This window comes from Podarcis melisellensis, assembly GCF_964234715.1.
Source record: "Podarcis melisellensis genome assembly, chromosome: 3".
Classification (NCBI taxonomy): Eukaryota; Metazoa; Chordata; class Lepidosauria; order Squamata; family Lacertidae; genus Podarcis; species Podarcis melisellensis.
In genome coordinates, this window is record NC_138530.1 from 89,143,346 (window position 1) to 89,156,760 (window position 13,415).

At 39.8% G+C, this 13,415-nt stretch overlaps 1 protein-coding gene across 2 annotated transcripts in view; it reads left to right on the top strand.

Moving 5' to 3' along the window:
* Window positions 1-12,606, top strand: part of BMP5 (bone morphogenetic protein 5) — a 53,950-nt gene extending 41,344 nt beyond the window's left edge. For both annotated transcript variants that reach the window (XM_081906402.1, XM_081906401.1), the window contains 4 exons: window positions 2,949-3,146; window positions 6,079-6,155; window positions 7,070-7,180; window positions 10,844-12,606. In XM_081906402.1, the coding sequence (XP_081762528.1) occupies window positions 2,949-3,146; window positions 6,079-6,155; window positions 7,070-7,180; window positions 10,844-10,993 (536 nt within the window). In that variant the 3' untranslated portion in view covers window positions 10,994-12,606. The remainder of the gene's footprint in view (window positions 1-2,948; window positions 3,147-6,078; window positions 6,156-7,069; window positions 7,181-10,843) is intronic.
* The last annotated feature ends 809 nt before the right edge of the window (window positions 12,607-13,415 follow it).

A 13,415-nucleotide genomic window follows, 5' to 3' on the forward strand; every position in this document is an offset into this window, starting at 1 on the left:
GCTAATTTTTAAGAGTATCTCTGTATATCTTGAGGACTTAAGTAAACCTTAGCTTGTGGCATCTTAATAGTCATCTCACTGCTGAAATCTAAAAAGAAACCGACAGGAAACTTAATAATATTAAACATTATTTTAAAGGGAGTTCACTTTGGTTTTGAAGGTTCAACCCCCCCCCCCCCACTTTTGCTTCTCACACAAAAAACACTTTTGTAAATTCATAAAACTTAGGTTGTGAGAAGCAAAATATGTGTGTGTGTGTGGGGGGGGGGGTGATCCTTCAAAACCAAAGTGAACTCCCTTTAAAATAATGTCTCACACATACCTTTATAGTATTCAGGACATATACATCTAATAGATTTCCTGAAATGTCTGCCAGTAAGGTATTAATCTTTTATAGGTAAAATAAAATTATTGAAAGTCCTTGCAACAAAACAGAGAGCCTCGTCAGAAGGACTCCTAGAAAAAGGAAGGTAAATGTGGAACGCTGTGGTTGTAATAATCTGTAAAAGGTTTTCCAGATCCGACTTGCTAAAAACTTTCACATTCAACAATGAATTTCACTATATTATTTCACAATCATTTAAATGAAATTAGAAATTGAACAAATACATATTTTCCTTTCCAGACTCTCCCCCTCCATGAAGCAGCAATTATTTCATATATATTTTTTCATAATATGTGGCCACTCCATTCCGCTCCTGAACTGCTTAACTTTCTCAGTTCTCCTTTTTTCACCTTTGCTGGTTTCTCTGTCACTGGAAACATCTTAAAGCAATTTAAAGTGCTACACCTGAATAAACATGTTGTAAAAGTGTTTATGTATTGAAGTGGGTCAGTTCAAGGTACGGTATTTGGCTGCGACTTCTAATTTCTCTTTTTTACTGCAAAAGGGCTGCCAGGAGGAGGAAGTCTGAGCTGAATTAATACATTTGTTACAGTGGAAGTAGAATGGAAACTGCCTTAACCACAAATCAAACTGCCTCTTTCATTTACGCCAATGATAGAAGTTTTTCTAAGAAATATAGACCCTGGCAGAGAGCCACTGTAAGTTTGCCTTTAAAAGGGAAGCCTATAAGCTTATTTGTTTAAGGCTTACTCCTATGACTATTAGTAAGTTCTTTCTCAAGCGAGATTGAGTTTAATGGCATGATACATTTGCAAGGCAGATGCTTCTTTCTCAGAGGATTTTAACCATTTCCCATCTCCTACTTTGCTATAGATCAGAGGGACGTTGCTGCCAACCAGGCTAGCAATTCAGAATTTCTTTTACTTTTTTAAGGAATTTTGTATGCTTTCCCCTTGTACAGCTGCATAGCTTCACATGACACTGTCTCGGTTTCTGGCGGAACGAAGGGTTCTGCATAATACGTGGAGACACAAAGGTGTTCGGGCTGCCAAAATAAATTCTGTTAAGAGCTGGGGGCTTATTTGTTCGAAATTCATATGGATGCAGCTTTAGTGACTAGCTCCCCCCCTCTTTTTTTTCATTTTCAACGCCTTCCTCCAACACTCCTCCACCCCCGGTTGCCCCGGAGGGTCAGAGTCTATAATCTAGTGTAGTGCTCAGTCCTGACTGAACAAATATTATAGAGAAATATGTACATCCCCCTGGGAGTAAAACTAGAGTCAATCATGTACATATTTCAACCTCTATTATATATTATTCCTTGAAAGACTGAAGCCTCAGCTGTACCTATACTTAAGGCTTTTGGTGAAATTTGAGTAATGCTTTGAAATTATTTATGACTCAAAGTATAAATATGTAGGATGCCTGCCTTTCTCTTTCGTATTGATTTGTGTCGAGTATACAGGATTCCCCATCTGCCATTCTTGTTTTTTTTAAATTAAGAGGATAGTGGCTTCAAAAAAAAGTTGACTACTTTGCCATCACAATGTTGGATTCCAATACACACAATATTCTCTTCTAGCACTACACCATTTTCAAAATAGATGAGGCTATTCTATGTATGTCTAGCATATCTGCCTTTCACATTACATTTCAGTTGATGGAGCCTGATGAAGTGGACAAGGTGTTTGCAATGATGTGAATAACAACATCTTCCCTTCTCCCTCCTGGCTTATTAAAAGCTTGCTGAGGTGGTACAACCAGGTGGATCCAAGCTGTGGTCAATGTATCCTTGTGGGAGGGAGCGGTGATGCTACCACACCTGAGGAAAAAATAATCAAGCCTGGGCCCATTGGTTTGAGACAACGGTCCCTTTTGGGGGAAAGGTTATGGCTCAACAGTTGCAAATACTTTGGGATGAAACTGATTGCCTCGACCTGTTCCAATTGAGGTTCAGGCCTGGTTATCGATAGGTCTTTGTCATCTTGGGTGACCTTTATCAGGAGAAGGACAGAGGGAATGCAAGCCCATTATTCTTACTTGATCTCTCAGTAGCTCTTGATACTATTGATCAGGGTATCCTCTTGAGCCAGCTCTGTGAGTTGGGCATTGGGATTCCTGTTTTACAGTGCTTCTGGTCCTCTCTGGGGTCAAATTCAGAAAAAAATTGGGGAGTATTTCTGTGGGGTGCTGTGAGGTACTGCTGGGTAGTATTTCATCCCTGATGCCATTTAACATCTCCATAAAGCCATCCAGGGTGGTTTCTGGAAGATTTGAGGTGAAGTGCCATCAGTACACTAATGATACACAACTCTGTTCCTCTGTAACATATATCAGGATAACATCTGTGTAAGTGCTGGACCAGTGCCTGGAGTCAGTGGGGGGCTGGATCAGGGCCAACAAACTGACTGTGGTTGCTGGCAAGATGGAGGCACTGTGTGTAGGCAGCCTACTCTAGATAGCTGTTACGCAGTGCTACTTTGAATACAGCAGAATAATAATAATAATGTTCCAGAGTTATTATTCTAACATTGCTCCTTCACCAATTGGCTTAGCTTATTCTGTGTTTTGGTAAATATGCTTATGTTGATGTATTTTGCAGGTAGGAGTATCAACGTGAAATCTGCTGGCCTTATAGGACGGCATGGACCTCAGTCAAAACAGCCGTTCATGGTTGCTTTCTTCAAAGCAAGCGAAGTCCTTTTTCGATCTGTCCGAGCTGCCAACAACAAAAAGAAAAATCAGAACCGCAACAAATCCAGCACTCCGCAAGATTCCTCAAGGATGCAGAGTGTTGGGGGTAAGACAAAGAATGCATAATATCTACAGAACATGTAGAGAACACACAGGGCATGTAAATGACACACCCCACAAAGAATGGGAAGCACAGAGGTCATGTTCACATGTTATGGTAAGCCATGTTCCATCTTTCCTCCTCCTGGTTCATGTTTGGAGGGAAAAGCTACAACCCTGAACCTGGGTTTGTAGTTTGGTTTGCTCCAAACACGAGATTGCATGTAGCACGATTGGTAATTGGTTTACTGACCATGATTCGTTGCAGTGAAACAGCCGACATTCCCAGGTTTGCACGTAACAGTAAGCCAGGGTTGTGGCTTTACCCACCCAGTACAAGCCAGACGGAGACATATAGACCTCTCAGGCACAAGTGATTGTGCAGTCAAACCCATTACTTTAAACCAGGGGTGCACTGCTTCCCATAGAAGCCAGTGGGGTTTAATCACAGAAGTCAATAGAGTTTAACCAGCCTAAATGTTACTCTAATGTTTCTCTTCTCTCCCTCATACAATGCAATGAGTTTCCCCAACTTCCATGGTGTTGTTCTGTTACCAATATTGCAGCCATGTTTTTTAAATGAACAGAAGTAGCTCTTTCACTGAGTCAAATATTCATTCAAAAGCTGTATTTTAACAGTGTAAATTTCATTCTAAATACAGACTTCCATTGAGAAACAAAAGCCTAACTTGTTCTGTTTATTGATGTGGGACATGCTTAATAGTGCAATTCTATACATGTCTAGTCAGATATGCGGTACTTACTCATAGGTAAATGTGCACATGACTGCAGCCCAGATGTGTAATAACTTAATTAAACATGCAATAATCCTTGGTATATAGACAAACTCAATCCCATCTCAAATATTTGCTGCCTGCCAATGGATACATTTAGGAGTTTTTATATCCGATTTCCTTGTTCTCCCTTCAAAGTATTTTTCTACTAAACCTAATTCCAGTTCCTAAATTATTTGGGTATAAAGTTTATTCAGCCACAATATCCCATGATTTTGATTCCTAGCAGAATAAGCACATGGACCTTGAATCCCTAGTCAGTGAAATTAGATCTTTGGCACCAGATTCTGTATAGTAATGTCACCCTAGCCACTTACCATGCAATGTAATATTGCATCCCACATTTGTCTCTACTAACATGCAGAAATGTAAGGAAGGAATATGGATTTAATTTAGGGATTTTTTTTGCATTCTAAATAAGTGTGCGATCAAATTCTCCCCCGCCTTCCCCCTATGATTGGATATTGAATGCTTAGTTTCACATCAAGTGTGCTGAGGCTTTTTTCACATCTGGGCAGCAGTCATCTGTTATGAAAATGCTAAAAACAATTTTAACACTGTGGAGAAAGCTGAAATGATACTTTTACATATATTAGAGGGGTTTGGGTTTTGTTTTTGTTTTTTTGAATAAAAATTCACATAGAGCTCATGGGGAGATGGGGACTTCCAAAAAGCTGGTGAGTACATTTTTGTGTTTCTGGTCTAACCCCCCCCCACCCAAAGCAGCCAGCAAATAGAGCACATTTTTTTCTCTCTCCATCCTGTGTGCAAGATTAATAGACAGGCCTATTCTGGAAAAACTCTTGAGCAGAAATCAAGGAAGGGAAGCCCCTCAAAATAGACAGAATTACTCTTATAATGGTAGAAATGCTGTAATGATGAACATTAAGATGCCAAAACAGAATCAGTAACCAAGTAGATGTTAACATGGTTGGACACTGAGTGGGCACAAAATATGCATTGACATTCTTAGAAAATCAGTTCATGAGGTAGTCTTTCCTTGATCTATCGGTCTTATTATAAAAAGTAAGCTAGAGACTTATAACACTCTTTTGACTATGAACATTCTGGAAACTGAAATCAGTAGAAGTGGAAGGTATGTAACATTTTATACCCATTTCTCTTAACGGTCAAAGTTATTAACTCATTGTAAATATGGGAAAATTACAGCAATATTAGCACTACAGGTATGGTGCAGGACACACAGAACAGACTGGGACAGCCAGAAGGGTTTGATAATATTTTCACTGTATTAAATGCCAATAGACTCAACTATATGAATAGCCAGGGAGGCTTGTCAACAAAGATACATGATGTTGATGAAGAGTTCTTTCTATTGTATTGCCGTTTGCATCATGAGAACTGCCCTATGTCTGTGTGCCTTGATCACAATGAAACTTTTTGCAGGTTGATGAAAATCCATCATGCTGCTTGCTTTTTGGCAAGGGGAGATAATTAGCTACTGTTTTTTAAAATAAAACAGGCATGCAATTACAATTATATTATTATTATTATCATATCATAGCTGGTTACGGCAGCAGTCAATGCCTTGCCAGACAGCAAGGTACTGCCCATCAGGTGGGGCCTCTGATTGGCCCATTTGAAGCTGGCATTCTGGCAGGAAGTCCTGCCAACTGGGGGAATTCCCAAATGGCTGGCAAACACGCGCAAGCTAATTGCTGGGATGGCAGAGAGTGAGGGGCCGCAACTGCCACCCACCTGAAAAGGGTGAATGCCCATAACTGACATACTTTAGTGGCAGGTTTATTTAGTTGCTGTTATACTCCCACCCAATGATGCCTTTGCAACTGAGCCTCTTCCCTGCCCCGGGTTTTGAGGGGAAATGAGGCTGTAATCTTACATCTACTTACCTGGGAGGAAGCTCCATTGAACTCAGTGAGATGTACTTCTCAATAGACATGTATGGGAGTCTGCTGTTAATATAATTCTTTTAAAGCTCCTCTGCTAATATTATGGTCAGTAATAGCAGGAGTCAGCATGACATGCAATTGCCTGAAACACTTCATATATCAAAAGCAGGTTTCCTGCTATTTACTCATATCAAGATGTTTGTAATATCTAAGGAGGAAATAATGAATGCTTTGAACCATAGAAGTATTTATACGTTTTATTTCCTTTCTGCAGATTATAACACAAGTGAGCAGAAACAAGCCTGTAAAAAACATGAACTGTACGTGAGCTTCAGAGACCTAGGCTGGCAGGTAGGAGCAATGATCAATCCTATTTTAGACAGCAATAATAATAATAATGGCAACTGGTGCTTAGAATTCAGGAGGAGGGATGTTAAACATGAATCTTTGCAATGAATCTTGAAATTCGGTCTATAACTCATTCCGTAGTAATTATGCTGGTTTTGGTGAGCTGCTAAAGGAACCTACCTGATCAATTTTCAGGTAATCTAGTTATCCCAGATTAATAAATATTGTTTCATGGAAAATTGATATGCCAACAATTTAGAGACAGGAAAGTAGTGTTGGACCTCACTCTGTCAGCAGTGTCCCTTGTTTATTTCTAATAGTTTCAGAGCAAGGGTCAGTAGCTGCCACTGGGGTTCTGTTGCTCTGCTAGCTTCCCAACACCAGCGTGGTATTGCTAGACCAAGCTGTCTGCTACCTTGCCCCCCCTTCAGGAATTGACAGCAATGTGCAGCTAGCAGAGCAGAAGATCTCCAGTACAATGCTTTGCAGGCAACGGTGGAATATTTGTAAAGTTCACACATATTAATCCACTGACATCTACCCAGGACCTAGAAGAGCCAGGACCGTTACTGTATACCAGGGATGTCCAACAGGTTGATTGTAATCTACCGGTCAGTTGCGGGTCATCCATGGTCGATCACGTGACCCTGATCGATCCCCCCCCCCTGCAACAACTTTGGGTCTTCCTTCCCCCAAAAAACTCAACAACTTTGGTCATTACAATGGGTAGATCACTGCCATTATTATTTTTTGTGTGGGAGTAGATTGCAGTCTCTTTGAAGTTGGACATCCCTGCTGTATACATTTCTGGGTGGAATACAATATTCATTTCTGTTTGCTTTTTTCTAATTTGGCACCTCTCTCTTACCTGTGAAGTACTGAGTTTGTACTTAAAAGTTCTGTTGTTTGTTGCCTAGGATTGGATTATAGCTCCAGAGGGCTACGCTGCCTTTTATTGTGATGGAGAATGCTCCTTTCCTCTCAATGCACACATGAATGCAACAAATCATGCCATAGTGCAGACTCTGGTACGTATGCATCCTTAAATGTAATGAGTGCCATCCAGGAAAAGAGGTGGAATTATGTCTGAATTGAACCAATGGAATGTAAATACATTATCTCATAGATAATCAGCTGCTTGCATCAGTCTTGCTCCGGAGACAATGGAAGTGTGTGCCTTCGGGGGTAAAGTCAAACTGTTGGAACTTGCAGTGTCTGCTGTGGCTGTAGATGCCAATCAAGTTGGGCTTATGACTTGTAACTGCTGCCTCCTGCATTGTTTTTGCTGCATTTGCAGCACCCAAGTTGGCACAAGCCTTGGCGGTCCAGACAGCAAGACCCCCTTCTCAGCCTCACTGATGCTGCCCAAAGGAAAGGAAAGCAATACATTTGGCACTGGATACCAGCGGGGCTTTGCTTAAGTGTACTTAAGTGTAAGAATATTATTTGGGAGACAGCATCCCACACACACACACACACACACACACACACACACACACACACACACAGGCTTTCTGGGCTTGCCCTTCTTTCTTTATATCTTCCCCTGCTTCAATAGTTTTCAATGCAAAGGCAAGAAAATATCCAGCAACCCCTCTACTGTGCTAACATTTCATTCCAAGCAGATTAATATTTAAAACAAACCACATACTCATATTTCTGTAAGAAACCCCTGAAGCACTGTTATACAGTAACATTCCCATTATATTTTAAAATTTTGACTCGGTCGTTCATTTTCAGGACCAAAAAACATGTACCTGCATTTCCCACCCCAACTGCTGAGCTGATAACACTTTTAGTAGGTGGATCTATTTAGAAGTAGAAAAAGGGATCAAAGGGAAAGGATTACCCTCTTCCACAGCACCTTGTTCCAGCACAACCCAGCTTGCTTTTAAACTTGCAAGAAAAAAGTGTCCTGAGATCTGATCATGAATATCTTGCCTCACCTGTTGTTTGTCCCTCCAGCTGTCATCTTCCAATTTATATGTACAGTGGTACCTCGGGTTAAGAACTTAATTTGTTCTGGACGTCCCTTCTTAACCTGAAACTGTTCTTAACCTGAAGCACCACTTTAGCGAATGGGGCCTCCTGCTGCCCCTGCACGATTTCTGTTTTCATCCTGAAGCAAAGTTCTTAACCCGAGGTAATATTTCTGGGTTAGCGGAGTCTGTAACCTGAAGCGTATGTAACCTGAGGTACCACTGTACAGTACATGCAGAAGTCTGGCATGTTCTACTTCAAATTATGAATGTTAGAATTCAGTGTAAGGTGCAGTTTGGGGACCGAACTGCTCATGCATGCAACTTGTAATAAAGTCCTTTCCACTGTGATCACATTACTCCAATAAGGGTCAGCCTTTTGTTTTCGGCAATTAGTCCTTGGGATTCCTACATGGCAGACTGGCTTATTGTAGCAAGTGTTTTCTAGCATACTTACTGCATGGGAGTTGGGCTCCAAGACTGTAGCAAACAGAAACCTCTATGCTGATGATGCCAATAAGTATCTTTCCTCTATTAGGACACTTGCTGTGAAACAATCAAAAAAGGGCCTTGTGATAATAAGCATTTCCAATTTTAAAAATATTTAAAGACATTTACTGTTCATTTCTCTGGACTTCACCTAAGTGAAGGTTTCAACCAGGCTGTTCCCAATGAGGTTGTAGCTTTCCAAGAAAAGTTTTATTAAGCACACTTTCAAAAAAACAACAACCAGCAGCTTAACTTTCTCAGACACTACAGCTGAATCAGGCTGTACATGGTTAATGCATGCCTTTGGGATGTATTTGGCTTATTTGAACTTGGAAATTCCTGAGTCGATTGTGTGTGTGTGTGTGTGTGTGTGTAATTATGTGAAATGTGACGCATTAAAGTAATTTCTTTCTAACCTTATGCCAGCAGTGGCTATTAGATGTGAGCACCTAGTATGATGATTGCAGAATGTGCAAAATCTAGAAATATTATTTATTTAGGTTAGAAACAGGAATAATTTCAAGGCAAAGGGGTTACAATCAGGCATTACAAGCTGGGAAAATTCACACTCCTAAGTGCATTCATTAACTTTGGCAGTATTACTGCTGACCACTATTCTTATTAATCTGTTCCATCTTCAAATGAGAAAGAGGCAAGAAATGATAAAATGAGAATTGTGCTTCCCCTTGCCTCCCAAAGTGAGAAGCCCGTGATATTTCCACAGTCCCTACAAAATTAAACTAGACGCACACATTCCCAACAGTTTCATTTTATTTATTAAACAACCTTAGGAAATGCATGTGCATTTTATTTCTACTAAACACTGTGTGTGTGTGTGTTTAAAGGATTTATGATTGTTCGAAAAGATCTCTCCCTGGTAAATGATCTCTTCGTGGTAACAGTTATATAAAAGCTGTTTCCCGATTGCCTGTTCTGTGTTCTCTGGCAAAGACTACAGACTTATATCACTGCTGGGCAGATGGCTATAACAGATTTTAATAGTCTTACCAAACAAACGAAACTTATTACTGCTGAAGTTTTTATCCTGGCTTTAATACTCTTTTGTCCTTCCTATTACAACTCCCTTCTCTACGGCCTCTTTGCTTCCCAACTCACCCAACATGTGCAGAATATTATTCCTAACTTGCTTTCAAGTACAAAAGACCCTGTATCTCAGTCTCCAATGTTTCCACTACCTTTCCCATTCATTTCAGGAAGCTGTTCAGCATTGCCTTCCATATGGTTATCCAAGCCCATTTCATGGAATGGCCTCCTCTAGTCTCTTCCCTGCTCCTTCCAAAAAGCAATCACATATGCTGTGGTTTCACCCCACCCTTGCCAGCGCTACTGGAGCACCGTAACATACTTACATTGGCTGGAATCCTGAACTTGCTCCTGCTGCCTGGCAGAACCTTTGAGTTGAGCTCCATTCACTGGTGCCCACTGTGGCTGAAGGAGAAATCAGTGGAATTTAAGTACAACCATTGCCGACTTGTTGCATTAATTGCAATGGAATCTATGTTCAACTTAGTCTAGCTCTAACCCAAATCCAGTGAAGTTGTCCCATTAGCACAAGGAGCTCCACTTGCACAGTGGGACTTCCATTCCCCTTTTCTCCACACCTAGCCCCAGAGCAGATTTGAGGGTGCATGGGGGACACATGGGGAGAAGAGAGGGAGGGGTTTTTCAGTAGTGCAAATCCATGACCATCTGGAAAACCTTTATGGGATACAATCCAATGTACCTACTGTACATCAACGCAAGCAGAAAGTATGGATATAACTCCACAGTCGTACCTTGGATCTCAAATGCCTTGGCGCCTGAACAAATTGGCTCCCAAACAATCAAAACCTGGAAGTGATTGTACCGGTTTTCGAGTGTTTTTTTTTAACCCAAACATCCGACGAGGCTTCCTGCAGGAAGCCAATCAGAAGCCGCCCTTTGGTTTCTGAATGTTTTGGAAGTCAGACGGACTTCCGGAATGGATTCCGTTCGACTTTCAAGGTACGACTGCACAAGTAAAGCCTTAGTTTGACTACGGCTGGATCTAGACACATCAAAAAAACCGTTCAGTTAAATGCATTGTAAACTTCATACGGGGGAATCCCACTGGCGAAAAATGGACTCCACAGCACCATCTGGTGTCACAGTGTTATAACCCATATAATGCACTTTATCTTTATGAATGTAGCTGAGTCCTACTTATCTCTCTGTCTTTTCCAGGTCCATTTGATGTTCCCTGATCATGTCCCTAAGCCATGCTGTGCCCCAACGAAACTGAATGCAATCTCTGTGCTCTATTTTGATGACAGTTCAAATGTTATTTTGAAAAAGTACAGAAACATGGTGGTGCGATCATGTGGTTGCCATTAGAATCGGTTTGTAAAAAAGAAGATTCTCAATAATATCTTTTTTCCTTAATTATAGTAAAGGTGATAGAATGCCTTTTTAAAGGAAACGAGGACCTTAAACAACTTATTCCAGTTTATGCCATTTTTCATTCATGTACAGTATTATGTACATAGTAGCATTAATTTATTTAAAGGTATATAGTTTCTTTTGTATGAATGATATTGCAAACACTTTATTATATTAGTATGTACTAGAATATTGAAGGCAGATTTTCAGCTAATCATGCTGAGATTTATTTCATTTTTTTAAAAAAAGCCTTTGTATAGTTCTCTCTCTTTAACTCAGAAACCCCAGAACTCCCGTGACTGTTTTATATTGTTAAAGGAAATTGAATACATTTGGCTACATTGTGCCAATGAAAACTCTGGCGGGCTATTTATTTAGAAAAGGCACTGAGGAAAGGCTGAAAGAGAGAGAGAGAGAGAGAGAGAAAATTCTTAGCTAAAAACAATTCTCCTTTTAGAAGTTCTACTCCATTAGATAAAGAAAAACGCTGAACCGTGTTTAAATAAATAAATGGCAGTTTAAATGCAGGGGCTGAAAGATTGCACATAATTGTCAAAGCTATTTTCTTTAGCAGAAGGAGTGTAACCATAGGAGCTATGTTACCTCTATTTGCTTGTGGGGTTGCAAATTTTTCTGAAGTCATTAAGCTTTTGGGGGTTGCTTGTTGCCTGGGTCCATAGCTTTTGAAGTTACGGGAGCAGGGCAGGGTGGAATGTAGAAGAACAACCTTCTTACCTCAAGTAAATGCTATTGGTCTATTAAACTATAACGCTACTGCGATGGATTTGTTTGTGTTTATCGACCAAAACAAAACACATGAGCCAGTGAGTGAGTTAATGAAATGGAGAATAAGCAGAGAATAATCCCCCCTGCCCCAAATGTCCTCAAACCAGTCCTCAAAGAGCATTATTTAAGTTAAGAAGAATGCTCGTTTACTTATTTCTTGGATTACTTAATCTCACCTTCAAGCATTATTTAATAGGATTTGTGTCTGTGATGGGGAAGTGAGGGTGCACACTGTTGCAGAAAAATGCGGTCAGCTGTATGGCGTTTCAGAAAAATTACTTTATCTCACTTACAAATAACATTTATTCCTGTTTTTAAAATATCTTTCAAAAAATCTGTTGAAATACTAAACAATTACTTCTGTTAGAGTTCTTTTTGACAAAAAAACCCTCCCATTCCAGCTGCTTTTAACTATGTTTTTAATTTACCACAAAGCCTTACTTACTTAAACTGCAGTTCATGTACTGTAATGCATTTTAATATAGGCATCTTTTATGACTTGCTGTTTTGAAGAGAAATCATGAAGGTTAAAATTAATCTGAGAAACATTTAAAAAGGAAACAGATTTGCCTGTGATTTAGATAGATTAAAGGTTGTGGTTATTTGGAACTGAATTTATTTTAAATAAAGTTTGAAAAGTGTATTTTGGGTACATTAAGTAATATATTTTTGAATAAAGGTGTACCATTTTGAGTGTATGAAATTGAAGATTATATTATTCTTTGAAATGTTCTGTTGAAATACAAGTCTATATTTTAAGATCTAATAAATCTGAAACCTTTGTTTGCTCTGCCATGCCTTTTTCCCTTTCTTGGCTATATTATATGGAAAACTTGCTGAACAGGAATAACCCATTATTATCCAGAGTTGGCTCCTTCTGGCCAGCAAAGGAGCTTCCATTCATGGAAGGAGAGTTCCACTTACGGAATGCATCATTCTGAGTGTAGAACAGAATTTTTGGATTGACTCCATAGTTACTTAAGTTTTCAAACTGAGTACATCTGTTCAGGAAGAATATAAACAACACATTGACAGAAGTGCAAACGTTACGAAGCATCAAGGTTCTGCAGTTCCAACCCACCATTACAACTGCATCATCAGTGAAAAGATATTGTAAGCAAGGAAAGACAAAAACCAAACCACACCCCTCTCTTTATGTATTGCTACCATTGCTTCCGTTTAGGGGGAAAAGGAAACTGGCACGAGAATTTTCACATGCTCCAAAGGCTTGTATTTGCTATACGCTACTGGGATTTTAGTTGCACATGCGTCCAAGCATACCTCTTTCTCACAGTAGCTAATAAAACACTTTCCATGTGTCTGTCAATTTGAAAAATACTTGTATAACATTTCCTTGCAAGTCAATGGCCAAGGTCATTACACTTTCATGCAAGATTCTTAAAGAGAGTTTTCTTGGTCCAGTTTTAATTAGTTTAAACTTTCTGGCTCCTGAGAGACCACAGTGGATTCCTGATTATATTCCCAAAGCAGCTAACTAAATATGAAACAAACTACAGGAAACGATGTCTTGCTGCTACAAGAGCTAATTGCAGTTTAATAGGCAAGTACTAATCTACTTGATTCAATTTAC